This window comes from Microcebus murinus, chromosome 5 (assembly GCF_040939455.1).
Source record: "Microcebus murinus isolate Inina chromosome 5, M.murinus_Inina_mat1.0, whole genome shotgun sequence".
NCBI classification, from domain to species: domain Eukaryota; kingdom Metazoa; phylum Chordata; class Mammalia; order Primates; family Cheirogaleidae; genus Microcebus; species Microcebus murinus.
The window spans coordinates 13,911,578-13,927,398 of record NC_134108.1 but is presented as its reverse complement, the minus strand read 5'-3'; the positions used below and the strand labels follow the sequence as shown (position 1 = coordinate 13,927,398).

At 41.2% G+C, this 15,821-nt stretch overlaps 1 protein-coding gene across 2 annotated transcripts in view; it reads left to right on the top strand.

The window, feature by feature from the left end:
* ESR1 (estrogen receptor 1) overlaps positions 1-15,821 on the top strand; it is a 349,291-nt gene that overhangs the window by 127,466 nt on the left and 206,004 nt on the right. For both annotated transcript variants that reach the window (XM_020287265.2, XM_020287262.2), the window contains exon 3: positions 14,068-14,258. In XM_020287265.2, the coding sequence (XP_020142854.1) occupies positions 14,068-14,258 (191 nt within the window). The remainder of the gene's footprint in view (positions 1-14,067; positions 14,259-15,821) is intronic.

Genomic DNA, 15,821 nt, shown 5'->3' with positions numbered 1-15,821 from the left:
TTATGGATTAGGGAACTTTCGTGTGTGAGTAATATAATAAGTACTACAGAAATAACACTTTTCTTTGTTGTCTTGGGGGAATTTTCTTATTTTTGTGGCATTGGATTTCAGAAAATAGTAGTTCAGAAAAACAAATACCTGACATGCTGTCTAAAGCATGAAAGATTTAGAAGGAAAAAATACACCTCCTGTCTAGGTAAAAATGAAAGAGATCTGCACCTTTCCTCCACCTGTTCAGTTTGCAACACTTTGGGGTGGCTGGCTGACTTGGGAACAGGAGAACTTGACCTTAGCTGTGGTGGTTTGGGAGTTGCCCCAGGGGATACTTGGCTACAAATGGGTTTTAGGGATGAAGGTTCGCCTGTGCACGGTTGAATCTGTAAAGAAATCTGTGGTGTGAAACAGAATCTGCATCAAAGTCAGCGAGATAAGGAGATGCTCCAGTAATCACTGGAGCACAGGTCAGATAACTGTACTTGTGTAATTTTCTGGGGGAAAATTCTTCAGAGTCTTTTGGATGAGACCATGGCGAAAGGCATGTGAGTGAGAATTCCCAAGTCCTCTGAATATTTTCTTTTATTCAGTCCTAACCCAAGGACTTTAAAGAACCCCCAGAGTCACACTCCAAGGCATAGCTGGGAGAAAGAGTCTGAGCAAGGCTGGAACTGTGCTCTCCAGGGTTCTCAGTTGCTTAGGAAATTCGTTGCCTTAGCTGGTGGCAGCTGAGGTGACTGGCCAACAGCTGAGTGATTTTGCCCCAGTTGGATGTGAGCCAGATTTGAGCAGAGTGCTGGGGATGGGGAAGGGAGTGGGTTCAAAGTTGGTTGGCTGGTTTGTCTTGGCTCCAAGCAAGCTTACACCTTGCATAGCACAGCATGCTTGTAGCTATAGCAGGAGAATCCGGAAGAGCATTTCTGAGCTCCGTATAAAAGGCACAAGTACTGCTTATAAGGGTAATAAAGATATAGAATATTGATTTTACTCTGAGCAAGGCCAAGTCTTGTAGGCAGATAGAATAAGTGAGGTATAGGCTAGGAATCTGAGCCCTTATCCCCAGAGATTTCAGGTTGCTTCTGATTCCACTGTGTAGACAAAACCATCAGAAGATGCTGTCTGGGAGTGAGAGGAGGCTGTTCCAATGCAGAGGCAAGAATGTGCCAGCCTGTGCTGTGAGGCCTGGGACACTGATATTTCCAAACGGTAGCAGGGCAGCGTTATCTACTGGCTGCTTGATACTCAGCCTCTAGAAAACTTTGCTGCGTTAACTTTGCTGACTTCCTGGGTACCGTATGTGCTCCCTGCTCATACTCCCTGTAAGGAGTGATTGGAATCACTGCTTGGCAGTCTGGCGTACAGTGACCAGTGTGACTTGTCTCCCATGCCCTTACCTCACACTACTGATGTTGTGACGCCTCCAGCCAGCTCCACTGGGTGGCCGACCCAGATTACTCATTCATTCATTCGACAATTATTTATTGACCGTCTACACTATGTCAGGCGCTGTTCTAGGCACTGGGAACAGGCCAGTGAACAAATCAGACAAATCAATAAAGGTTCCATAGCAACGGTGGCGTCCAAGCAAAGACTTGGGTAGGGAGGGAATGGTTCCATGAGGATATCCTGGTAAAAAGCATTTTAGGCTGAGGGCACAGCCGTGAAAAGGGCCCGAGGCAGGAACAAGTCTGGTGTGTTTAAGGCCTCCGAGATGGTGGGTGAGAGCCACGAGGTTCCTTTGTGGGCTATCGTCAGGGCTTTGGCTTTTACTCTGAATGAGTGGGGAATCCAATCAAGGGTTTAGAAGAGAGGAATGAGCTGATTTGACTTTTTACTGTGAAAATTTCAAGCCTTCATCACTTTATAGAAAGGCAAGAGTATAATAAACCCTTATGTACCCGTCATCCAGCTTCAACTATTATGTTAATATTTCCATATGCACTTCTCCAGAATGAGGACTATTTTTTAAAAAACCCAGGTATAATGCCATCATATTTTAAAAGTTAACTTTATTGATTTAAATATCAAGAGTTTGAATTGATTCATACTTTGAAGGTTGAGCTGATGAGACAGGTTTGACGTGACATGGGAGAGAGGAGTCAAGGAATGGCTGGGAATGGGAGTCCTTTTCATAGCATATTTGCTGAAAGACCACTACGCATGTGCTTCAAAGCGGGTTTTAAAGATTAACATCAAGCATCTGGCTTCACGATTGTTAATTTCTTTTTATCATCATTATCCATTGCCATCACCTCTCTAGATACAGAAATGTTGTTGTTATTTTCAAATGAGAAAAATGGTACAGAATTACTTACAGATTAAGTCACTGGGTCTAAAGTCCCTTAGATATGGTTTAGAAAATCTTGGCAAACTGGGAGTGACTTATTCAAACTCAAAATTTCTCTTACTCTATTATCTTTTATTGCCAGTGGGAAATTTGAGCAAGCAATTGGGCCGCACATGTCAGGAGTGATTTATTAACCTCCCAAACTACTTTTAATTATTCCAAAGGACATCACAGAACCAGTTCCACATAATTCAACTTAAGTAAATTCAAAAGATGTATTGGTTGCCTCCTATTTATTAAATGTTGCTTACAAGGATGTTGCTTCCATACAACAGGTATGACACTTGCATAACTGTGAGTTGCAATGCTTTGTGATGGGGGCCAAGATGTGGGTATGGGTGTAGAGGTAGCAAAGTGAAGTTGAGTCTGAATGTGATGAGGATTTCTGCAGGCTCACAAAGGCTGAGAAGGGTATTCTTGTGGGGAAGCAACATGAGACAAGGCATGAAGGTGAGTGCAGGCATGGCAGGTTTGAGAACGGCATGCATTTGCTTGCTGGACTGCACAGTATGTGGAAGGTGGGTGAAGGAGCAACAGAAGATGAGTCTAGAGAAAGAGGTTGAGGTGTTCCAGAGAGCACTTTGCATGTGTTGCCCTAAGTCGAAGAGATAATAATTGCATGTCCAAACTCCAAAACTCCAAGCAAGTCAAAGAATCGCTGCCCTGATAGGGCATAGCACATGCATTGACCCAATCTTCTCTCGCTATGAGATCCATATGATGTACAGCTCTGTAAATATCCTGGTATATTTCCCACAGTCTCCAGATGACACTGTCTGCAAATGTTGTCATTGCCACACTGCAGAATGATCTGCTGTCTTCTTAGAAGTAAGCAGGACTGTTTTTTCTTTGTTACATCAGCAGGAACAGTCTAGTTTGCTCTGTGGCCTTGCTCACTGTAGGGTGGATAGGAAAAATCAAAGAAGAGTCAGATTCAGATTTAGCTTCCACATCAAAGAGAGCCCCTAGAACCTACCCAGTGGTATCAAAATTTCCGGTCCATGATTATGAATTTGGTCTTGCCACCAATTAAGTTGTTCTGTGGCAAGGAACCTCTCTTCATCTGACACCACATCCAAATCATCTTTTATTCCAGAATCATTCATTTGCTTTGGAACTCTTTCCAACCATGTGTGCTAACCTAGACAATGCCACAATAGAGGAATTGTGTTGACTTTGTCTTTGATATCTCAGCTATTTTTTTCTTCTATTCACGTTCCCACCTCAATCATAGTTGATAGAGCCCAGTGAGCTAAGAATATGTCAAATATACAGAAGTGTTTTCCCACCTTTTCTTTGTCTCTTCATTTCTTCCTTCCCTCTGGTTTCCTTTCTCTTCCTGTTTTCTCATGCCTCATATTAGAAAAATGACATTTTTAGTGGGGAAGTCATTTTAGCAGTTAGAAACATAATGGCTATTACTGACAACTACCTCTGATGGAATGGGCGTTTGTCATCACTAATCGGTCACGGGAGTGCTGAAAAGACTTAAATGCACGCTGCCACCTCTTCCCAACGCATCTTTTATGCATTTTATTACTCTTAGGAAAAAGCATGATAAATGGGCTGTGATCTTGTGAGACACAGTGAAGAAATTCTAGCTGGCTACAGATGCTACAGTTGGTCAGAGGCGTGGGAGAGAATCGTGGTCACACAATTGTGACCTTTCTCAGAGCCAGAAATGAACAGAGGACACGTAGTTGTAGTTTCTCATTTTACAGTTGAAGAAACTGAGGCCCAGAGAGGTTTGGTGACTTGCTTCAGCCATGCAACTATTGTTGGCAGCTTTTTGTCCAGAACTCAAGAGTTCTGACTCAGTCTAGAACTTTTTCACCACAATACCCTGCCTTCCTCACTTTGCCCTGAAGCTTATCACATTTGCAGCAACGTGATCCCTAATGACGTGCAGGTTCCTGAATAATGTTTGTAGTAAAAATTTCCTTTTGAAATTCCAGACATATTTGTGTGGAGTTTTATGTGATGACATACTGGTCCTATCCCTTGGATAGGATCATAAATGAAATGATTTATATATATCACATTCAACAGCAGGCCAGTGTTCAAGCAGGGTTGTTTTTGGTATTTGGAGTTCTGTGTGTTTGTGGTTGTTAGTGGGTCTAGGATTCTTGCTTATAGTGCATTTCCCAACTTTTCCTGGAGTGTCTGCTTTCCAAGGCTGGCTGCCTTCTCTTCCTTCTGGGCTCCTTTGTCTTCCTGTCCCCATGCCCCTCCTTTTGTATCTGCCCTTTGTCCTAGTGCATTCCCTGGCTGGTCTTAGCTAGATGCTCACTCAATGCTGTTGAATACATGAATGACTTTCTTAATAATTCTGCAGGAAAGTCAATTTATTAGTCTTCTCATAGAGTGTCATACTTTCTGTGGAAGTTAGACTAACAATCAGACTTTCTCAAAAAGCAGGTGTGGTGTCAAACTGTAGCTCTCTCTTTCTCTTTTGAATTACCATTTTCTGTCATCTATATGCCTTGTTTCTTACATCTTTGAGCTCCTGGAACTCACCATTCATTAGCACTTGTAACAGATTGGTGTGAGTAGAGAAAGGAAAGGTGATGAAACTCAAATTGGGTCATTTGGTTACACATTAGTAACTGATAAAAGATATTGACTAAATGGGGTTTTTAGGGAACTTTTGCCAGACTATTCCTGTTTCCCATTAGTGTGGAAAATCCACACTTGCTTGTATTTTGGGGTGAAGACATTTTTCCTAAGTGAGTGGGAAAACCTCTTGACATTTTACAGGGAGCCTTAAATTTCGCACGGTGAATGCTAATGTTCTTTGTGCATGAAGAATTTCAGAACTCGTGTACATGAGCATTAATGATGCATCATTTTCTATTTGTGAGTTAAAATAGATATTTTCTGTAATCATATTTTTAGGAAATATTCAAACTTTTGTCAAGTCATTCTCCTGTATGACTGTCAGCTCCATTGGCTCTGTTTTCATGGAACTCAATAGAGTTCCCAACCTTTGCTGTAGAAATTAAATTAGCATTTTCCCTCAGGAAATATGATTGGGCTTGTAGTAAATAATTGTGAACATTTTCTAATGGGATTTAATATTTCTGAGTTTAGGGATGAGATCTGAGGTAATAACTTTGTTTTCAGATGTGAAATACTTTGCCCTTGGCTTGTGATGCCTTTGAGTAGAGTTCCCAGGGATTCTGTTCTCTAAGGGGAGCCTGGCTCTGGGGCAGACTGCCTGGGGCCTGGACTTCACCGTTTCCTGATTGTATGACTTTGGTGAGTTGCCTAATCTCTCTGTGTCTTTATTATCTCATTTCTAGAACAACTGGAGTTATAATGGTACTTATTCTCTAGAGTGGTTTTAAGTGTTAAATGAGTTAATACATGCAAAGCACTTAAAAGAGTGCCTGCCACGACCATCAGATGGTCAATTTGCTTGCTTACTTGCCCACCCCCTTTTGTCCTGTCACACCAAGGGTCATGGTGGCTTTTCCAGAAGTCCAGGGTGTGGCCTGATTTTGGGGCAGGAGCTGAAATGGCAGGTATAACTTCCTCTCTAGATAATTTCAAAGAGCTGCTTTGAACTGCATATACCACCAGCCATTTTTTTGGAAGAAGCTTTCTTCTGTGCCTTTTAGGGAAGAGCAGTATCTGCCTCTGTTTATTAACCACAAGACCCAATAAATAAATATAACATTAAGTAGATATCATATCATTAAATGGAGAATTAGAGGCAAGAGTTAGAAATATTAAATTTTCAGATAAACAGTGTTAAAGAGCTAAAGTAACTTCCAAAAGGTTCGAGAGGACCTATTTTGTCAAGTAGTAAGCAATTTTTAATTGCTGCCTACCCTAGCACAAAGCTACTACATGGTAGTGTGTGGTCTAGATCTGGCCCAGGACTCATTTAACTTGAGCTTTTTTTAAAAATGAGATTCAAGATTTATTTCTTCAGACTCTACCATTTTAGGTTAGAGTCCATTCTTTCTAAGAATGAGAAATAGAGATTATGTAAAAACCTAATTACAAAATTGCATAGAGGTTAGAAATACCCAGAAGGTATGTTCAGGTCATAGATACAAACCACCCTTTGTCTAAGTCCATCCATACTGATCTTTAAAGCAGAGAGAGGTATATAAGAAACCGCAGTCAGATTGATTTCTATGTTGGTACACATGCAAGCATCAGTGATAGGTTTCTTATTACTTGATACATGCTTCTGTTATAGCCATGCTTCTTACAAAGTTGCCCTTTGTTCTTTACTGATTATTCGGTAGGTATTTATTGGATACATTCTATTTGAAAAGTGCCGTTCGAGGTGCTTCAGGGATGATTCAAATGCTTAGAATACAATACTGTCAGAAGGCTTACAGCCTGGGTGGGAAAACAAGGCATACAATATGGGAGATAGACTTTTACCTCTTCCACAACTGTCTATTGGATGCTTGCTGTTGTCAGTAAGTGTTGGAAACTGAGAAACAAAGGAGACTGCGGTAGAGTCTCTTTCCCGGAGACTCACTGTGAACACATGGTTACATGGTGATGATAAGGACCCCAAAATAGTTCTACACGTGATGCTCAGTGGCACATGTTAATTCAGTTCAGAAAGTCAGTGGCTGCTACCTGAGAAGGAGGGATTTTCATTCAGGAGGTTTTGCCTTTTGGCCAAGATAGGAAACAGTGTGTGTGAAGGCCAGCGATGTACGAGCTTGGTCAGGGCAAGGTGACACACGAAAGTAACCATCACTGGGAGGGGTAGAGCTAAAGAGCAGGCTGTGGCCGGATCACAGGGGGCTGGTGCTAAGTCTGCATTTATCCCCTAGGCCAATGGGTCTTATTCTGAAAGCTTTTGGAGAGACATTTATGGACTTCAGGAGGCCTGTGAATACCCTAGGATTATAAGCAAAATTTGTACGTCTGTAGATAAGGCTACTTTCCTGGGGTTCACCATCCAAAGACAATTCGGAAGCCTTATGGTGGATGTTGAGGAGAATGGAAGGATATTGAATGGGGGCCCATTTTGCACGGCAGAGTCCTGCCTCTTGCTGTCGTTCACAGGACAGGTTTGGGGTGTGGGGTGTGGCAGGATGGAGTCAGGACTTGCCATGTCCATACATTCCTTCAGATGGCAAATACTTATTAATTACTTACCTGCGTGTCAGACACTAAGGATGGGCTGGGAGACCATGGCAAGTAGGGTCGCCACAGTCCCTGCCGTGGTGGAGATTATGGTATGTGGGGAAAGACAGGTAATTAAACAGGGCACAGCAAATGTTGGCCCTTTGCCTCCTCAATCATTTGTTTATGCACTTGTTTGTCCAACAGTTATTTTTATGCTAAGCTGTTTTGGAGGGGCTGGGGAAAATGAAGGTTACATTTCATTGGGCGAAACATACAGTAAAATGAACACGCTGAAATCTGGTTTGATGTCGGGTAGTGGTAAGTGCTATAGAGAATACAAGCCACCCAGTGTAACAGGGTGGAAGGTAACAGCAAGACCAGGTTATGATGGTCAGGGAAGCTGCTCTGAGAAGGTTCCAGGGAGCATGTCAGGGAGAAGGTGCTGAGACTGGGCGTGTTGGTTGAGCAGCAGCCGTGGCTGCACCTGGAACTTGGTGAGCAAGGAAAGGAGACCAGGGTGGAGTGGCAGGCAGGGACGGATCATGCTGGGTCCTTCTGGGCCACCCAAAGAACTTTGAGTTTTATTTTTGGCGTGGTGGGAAGCTGCCAAAGGTTTTGAGTAGGGGAGTGAAAGGATCTCTGCTGTAATAGGGAGTGTTCGGCGTCAAATAATCTAGCCTGAGGAGTCAGCAAAGCTCCTTGAAGGAAATGATGTTTAAGCTGAGGACAGGAGAATAAGTAGTGATCATTTGGGGAGAGAAAAGGTATTCCAGGCTAATGGAGCGGCATGAGTGAATGCCTCGGTGGATCATAGGGCCAAAATGGAAATGCAGGAGTATTTCTGGAAAAGATATTGATTTTAGTTTTGCATGCATTAAGTTTGAGGTTTCTTTTGTTTGTTCCCAAGGAAGTGCAGAGTAGGTAATTAGCACATAGGTCTAAAGTCCAGGAGCGTTAGATGCTGTTGGGTGTGGCTGAGATCCCACAAAGAGCGAATGTCAGCTGAGAATGGCAGAGGGCTGAGTGCAGAACTCCGTGGAGCACTGCCACTCAGGAACCTGGTGGAGGAAGAAGATAGGAAAGGAAAGGAAAGGAAAGGAAAGGAAAGAAGGAAAGGAAAGGAAAGGAAAGGAAAGGAAAGGAAAGGAAAGGAAAGGAAAGGAAAGGAAAGGAAAGGAAAGGAAAGGAAAGGAAAGGAAAGGAAACAGAGGAGGAGTGGTTGCCAGAGACAGAAGCCAGTGTCTAGCTAGGTGTTGAGAGACGTGATGAGGACTTTAAGTGCTCTAAGAATGCAAAGTTGAACCGCTGTGAGCTGGAATACATAGAATAAGTCTTACCGATGATGTGGAACTAAAGCTTGGTTTTCCAGGAGAGCCGAGCTGTGTGTAGGTGATGGGAAGCAATGGATGTGTGGGGAGCCTCCTGTGAACAATTTCTCAGAGGTGGAGTTGATAAAATGTTCCTGCAGGAGCCACAAAGAGACCAATATTGGTTGGTGCAGGGAATTCAAGAACTTGGGCTTTATTCTATATGTTTATGATTTTTTTTTTTAAACTTGAGTTTTCCTGGTTTATCACTCTCCTAAAAATATAGGCAGAAGGATGGGAGTTTTGTTTTATGTGTTCTTTCTAGAAAAGATAGTCTAGGGGTTTTCGTTATATTCTCAAACAGGTTAATGACCCAAAGAAGGTAGTGATTCACAGATGATGCAATGAGAAGTATTGAAAGGGAAATATTGTATTTTATGACCATTCTTTGCAGGCTGCATTTGAGGAAGGATGGGAGGCAGGAGAGTAATTCTAGAAGTCAAACATGGAGTATTACTGATCTCTTAGACAAATATAAAATAAACAAGGCATGCAAAGAAAGATAGGCAGATTTTTTAAAGAACTAATTGACTAAATTTGTGATGGGTTACATGGTAGAGGTGCATTTAGCAAATATTTATTAAGGACCTACTGTGTGTGTCAATTAAAATTGGGAGCAAATGAGATATGATCTTTGCTTTCTTGGAGTTTACTGTTTACTAGGGGAACATACATTTGTCGATAATCACCCAAATATAGGACTAGAAATTGTGGCAATGCCATGAAGAAAAAGTATAGGGAATTTTGCATGCACAGAGCTTTGGGGACTTGATTTGATGAGGGATCCTTATGAAGTTATCTCACTAGCACTTAATTCTTAATTAAATCACATTTCTAGGGAGTGGACATCTGTTGGTTCTTTTAATTTAGCTTTACAAAAATATTTCCTCTAAAAACCAAGGCTTTTAAAAAATTTTTTTAAATGCTTGGCTAATCAGGGAAAAATGCTTTTGGATAGCTGGTACCATTATTTATGGTTGAAAAAACAACAGTATTTGACTATGCCAAGCTTCAGATTTTTTCTTTGATTAATGAAAATCTTGGCAAATACTTTTTATGATGCTCTGTTTTTACTAGGTCCAAAAGAGTCCACTCAATATGAATACTTTCAGATATCTCTTTTAATTATGGTGAATGTGTAACATCTGTGGGGCATCCATTTGGAAATATTTAGTAGTCAACTGATGTAATGAAAATGTAATGAAATCAAGGTAGTTGAGTTTGTGATTTCCGTACATCCATCGATGCCCTGCCATCATTCTGTTCCTTAGCCACTTGTGTGCTTCATGGTTGCAATGCATTGTCACTGATGCAAGACGTCCCTTCATTTCTCACTCAAGCTTCTGCCCTACTTCTTTCCAGAGATCCTTTACAGGTATTCTGTGTGGCTGAAGGACATATAATCTCTTAAATGAGTAGTTTGGTAAGCCAGCCACCTTCTTATCTGAGTCTTAAGTCCCCAAGATGAGAAACTGTAAAGGCTTTGGCGACAATCCAGTGAGAAAGGGATACGAATTTTATAAGGAAGGAAGTATTTCAGCAATTTTACGAAAGAATTATTAATAGTTAAACCTTTGCTTATAATAAAGGGCTAAGGGCTCTGTCAGGATTTGCAAAGCCTCCTGTTAGGAAGGTACAACCCGAAGACAATTGAGTATGAAAATAAGAGTTGTTAATTTCGGTCCTATGATAATGAGGAGAAAGCAGAGGGCCTGTGAAGCTGAGGTAGAGGTAGAAAGATTGACTTAAACGTGCTATGGGCACTTTCTACCAAAGACAGATGTAGGGCTAAAAACGCCAGGTCTGTGACAGGAGCAGTGGGCCAAGCCCAAGTACAGAGTGGTAGGAAGAGGTGAGGCAGGCACCTGTAACTAGGCCCATCTGTTGGGACTGACCTAACCACAGGTACTCAGATAAGACCAAGCTGGTGCCTGGCCCACTCTTATGGCTAGCTCTGAGCCAAGACATGGACATCACCCACTCGGCTTCTTTCCACTGACCAGGATCAGACAGAGGTAGTCTGCATTTTGAGGACACAGCTCTCTGTCTAGTGGCAGTTGTACCAAAGTAACTTGGTCTGATAGCTACTCAACCTGAACACTATTTCCATTGCAGCCCATGGGAAGATTTCACTTGCCTTTTAGCTTGACCTGGTTTATATGCTTTTTCATGACATTTTGAGATTCAACATAGAGCAAGGGTGGACCAAAATGATAAATTGACAATGTTATATGCATGGATTTCCAAGTGGGCTAAAAAAGTTGCTTTATGGGTAGTAAATATGGCCTGTGTAATTTATCTCTCTCCTTTTCGCTGCCTTCTGCTTTTATGCCCTATGTCTGTTGAGTTTCAGTAATCAGGGGTCATCTCTGACCCTGACCCCAGGGGTCATCTCTTATCAATGATAAGTGTAGATAAACTGCATTTGCTGTACGTCTCTGCTGTTTCTAGTGGAAATGGGCTTTTGCTATTATATCTTTTATTAATATTAAAAATTTACATATTCCATTTATGTTGTGAAAATTATAACTTTATTGATTTAGTCATTGATTATTTTATTTGATATCCATATTATTTTGTTCCTTTTCTGGGTGAGGCACTGTGCTCTAAGGGCTTGGCATTTCAAAAGAGAGTAAGACACGAGGAACTGTGCAGATAGTAATGGAGATGAGAATGAATCAATTGAAAGAACACTGTGAGTAGTGGAAGAGAAGTAAAGAAAAACTTGCTATAGCATTCAGAACAGGGATAAGTTATTTCAAGTTTGTGGGGATTAGGAATGGCCAGTAAGAGAAGAATTCATGCAAAAGGTGACCTAAAAATACAGTATTCCTCTCACACTCATTCAGATGACTACTATAAAAAGCAAACAGAAAATACTAAGTGTTGGCGAGGATATGGGGAAATTAGAACCCTTGTGCATTGTTGATGGGAATATAATATGGTGCAGCCATTGTGGAACCAGTGTGGCAGTTCCTCAAAAAATCAAAAATAGAATTACCATGTGATCCTGCAATTATACTTCTGGGTATATGTCTAAAAGGATTTTTTATTCTTTGTGGGGGAAGATATTTGACACATTGGAAGTTTTGTCCGCTCATATGCTACTCACTCACTCATGCATGCATTTAGCAGACATGTACTCAATGTTTCCTATGTGCTGGACCCTGAGCTCAGTACAACAGTTAATAAAGCTCATAAGGCACTGAATTTGCCGATTTCATGCTTGCTAAACATCCACTTTCACCCCCAAAGGCACTAAGCTTCCACAGATAAATCTTCATGAAGGCTTCCTACTGACTTGAATCCAGCGTGAGACATTAGTCAACAAACAGTAAGAAGATTTGAGGCTGATGGGGGGGGGTGGAGTTTGACAGCATGGTGATGAAATGGAAAGAGACGCGTCACAGAATATGAACTATAATTGAAAACTGGGGGCCAGTGACCTCTAAAGATCACTAAAAAATGAAAAATTCCCATTTGAGGCTGCCAACCTCAGAGCTAAGTTATTTACAATGGAAAAATTGGCCCAATCAGACATGCTCAACCCAAGGAGCCAATGTTTTGTGAATATCATGGCAAATGTAGTTTGAGAACTGCCACCATGAAGTTGTGAACAGTGTCAATGTGTGAGAAAGGCAGGGAGAGGCTATGAAATTTGGGCTAAAAGGACAGACAGGGTGTGTGAAGGGGAGGACCAGTGAGAGCCAGTGTGGCCTGGGTATTTGGGTGATGAAGGGGAGCAGGACCATGAGCTTTCTTAGCCAAAAGACCCTGGGAGCTCTCTCTCCAGTTTACATCAGCCGTTAGCTTATCTCAGGTTTGCTGTTTTTGGTTTTAAAAAAATCTGATAGGAATTTTCACTCCATCTATTTTTTTAATATCTGTTTAACTCTCTTTCCTGTACACCTTTGAACACTCTCTCCATTCATTAAAATATATTATTGAGTACCAACTACATACCAGGCACTGTGCTGGGCTCTTATCCCACCTTAGTTTGGTTGCACATGCCCAGCAAATCCTGGGTCAGTATAACGTCTGCCCTTCTGCCTGGTCAAATGAGAGATGCAAACTTGTCCTCATCTACTTCGTTCCCTATGTCCTTCCTTCCAGTCTTCTTCAAGGTGTCTTCATGGAGGTGGTTTATTTTACCCATGTCTTTAATCCTCTCTGCTCTAGCTTCCCTCTTGACTTTATTCTTCTATCCATTCCATCTCTGCCTGACCATTCCCTTCAGTCCACATGGGGCCGTCTCAGGTTTATTCCATTCTAAAAATCCGTTTTTGTCTTATATTCTTTAGCCACAACCCTATCTGCCTCTCTTTCCAGTCTCACCCAAGTTCTCAAAGGGATGGCTTCCACTTGCTTTCATCTCCTGGCATTCCACTCGCTCTTCCGTCTGCCGGATTTGGGGTCATGCCTGTACCCTTCTGCTAAAACTCCTGGCTCAGAGTCCTCTCTGCCAGATCCCAATTCACTTTCTCAGTCCTGGTTTTCTCGGACTCCTCTTGCTTCCTCATTTTCTTGGCTCTACTAGACCTTTCTCACTGTTCATTTTCAGCTTCCTTTCTGCGATAGTCTTCTTCCGTGGAATCGTTAAAGGTTGGTGGGCCCATCTGTGTTCCTCTGCTCTCCTCAGCCTACATGTTCTTAAAGAAGGGTATTGAATATTGAAGAATAGTATCCTCAAATTACAGAATCAAATTACAAAAATGGATATCCAGGGTTACACAGTAATAATGACATAAATGTTTGAATTGTTATCTTTTTTCAACACGCATTCTCTGATGTTTATCAGTTTCTCTGAGTTCCAAATGCTCCAGCTGTTTTATGCTTTGTCTCTGTTTCCTAAAGACCCTTAGTGTGGTCTAGAATTGGAATGAGCATTGGTCTCTAATGGTTCTGAATTACTTGTAAATTCCTGAGAAAATGAATAAGTCTATTGGAAATCAGCTAATTTCATCTTGTCATTTTCTGGGTAATATATTCTGGTGTAAGCCGTCTGTTTTTTAAGCAAGTTTGCAATAAACAATTTCCCCTCAAGGTTAATATAATAGGCAACACCTTTTGCTGTAACAGACGGCAAGAGGTACTGAAAGATTAGTTTACATTATGATTCATTATGTCAAAAGGTCAGAATAAAGTGGATCTGCTGCATCTCCCAAGCCTCTGACTCTTTAGAGGAGAGTGCATATTTTGCTCTTTCTAATGTTAATGGATTTACTGTTGTTGTTGTTGTTTGTTTTTTTTTTCCAGGCCAAATTCAGATAATCGACGCCAGGGTGGCAGAGAGAGATTGGCCAGTGCCAATGACAAGGGAAGCATGGCCATGGAGTCTGCCAAGGAAACTCGCTACTGCGCAGTGTGCAATGACTATGCCTCAGGCTACCATTATGGAGTCTGGTCCTGTGAGGGCTGTAAGGCCTTCTTCAAGAGAAGTATTCAAGGTAATAGTGTGTTCAAAACAACTTATTCTACTTTTGATCCTAAGAGCAGATCCTCAGAGCAGAAGCCACTGGAGGAAGGAACACATATAAGCAGCCATTTGTATAAAACACTCATACCTACTAGGCCCACCAGTGTCGTTGGTAGAAATGTGGAGAAGAGCTAGGATCTCAGGAAAAGGAGTTGACAGATGCCAGGGCAGCTGTGGCTGAGTAATTCTGCTTCCTTCCTTTGGCAAGATCCAGACAGTCTTGAGCAACTCTACAGGAGGATTTCAGTACTGGGTCTCTGAGAAAAAAAAAAAAGAAATGTTCTCTGTGCCCTGATTGTGGGAGAGCAGATGGACATTCATATTTTGCAGGTAACTGTTTTTTATATGATATGGTATGATATTAACTGTCCATGCATAATTACCTCTCTACCTTGGCCTTGTCCAGGTAAATACTCTGTTCTCATCCTTGCTCTAGACCAATTCTAATTTGGCTTGTTCTCTTCTTCTCTTCTGTCTCTTTCTTGTCTCAGTGGATGACATGACCTTTTGCTAAAACAAGCAGACTCAAGGGCTGGTGATTTGTAATGTGAGGTGGGGTGGGTTGGGGGGGCAGGGGAGGGTACCGTCTGTACCAGTTACTTAGTATCCACCTCTAACATTTCCTTCTCCTGCCTGCTCCATCCTTTTTCTTGTATATAGTTTACCAATTGCAGCTTCTCTGATACATTGTCAGCTACATTTTATTTCTACACCAAAAGTGTCTCTTTTCTTGCATTATATGGGATTCCCTGGGGAGACATCAATCATTTTTACTACCTAAAATATCTGTGCTAAAGATCCTTTGTCTGACAGGAACAGAGATCTGACAGCAATTTAGGCTAACTAAATTATTTTTTTTTGGTCTTAAATGTGGAGCTTTTTTCTCTTCTTATTCTTTTACCTTTTCAGCTTAAGGAAGGTTAGTATATAAATACTAAGAATATTTCTGATGGAGTTTTCGTGTGATTCCCTCTGTGGGGAATCAGACCTAAGTAACTTGAAAACCAGTCTGCTAAATTAATAACGTGCTGATTGAAGAAGCGATTCTCATGGGCTTTCTGCTAAGATCTTCACTGCCCTGATATGAGAGGAACGCGGGGGGATAATACGTACTATTTATCTTTCCTTCTATTGCTAGTGAGATTTTCTTTTTAAAAAAAGCTGTTCATATCTTAATCAAGTAGCATGTGAAGTCAATGTGCTCCATTTTAAAAGCATTTTCTTTGACACTTATTGCTTTCAACATCTTTTAGAACTCTGCTATGAGACTTGGACTTTTTTTGTTGGTATTTTTATAAAATGAATGATGTTCTTGATAGTAAATCTTTGCATGTGTGTATAAATAAATTCTAAATATAAATTAACATATTTATTATCAATTTACTAAACATATAAATAAATATGGACAGACTATTTGATTTTACTAGCTGATACTGTCTTAATTCAGAAACAAAATATTTATATTTTGATTTAGGTTAACAGAAACCCTTAAAGGTCTTTTGACGGCCATCTTAATTTGTGGTTTTGCTGTTTA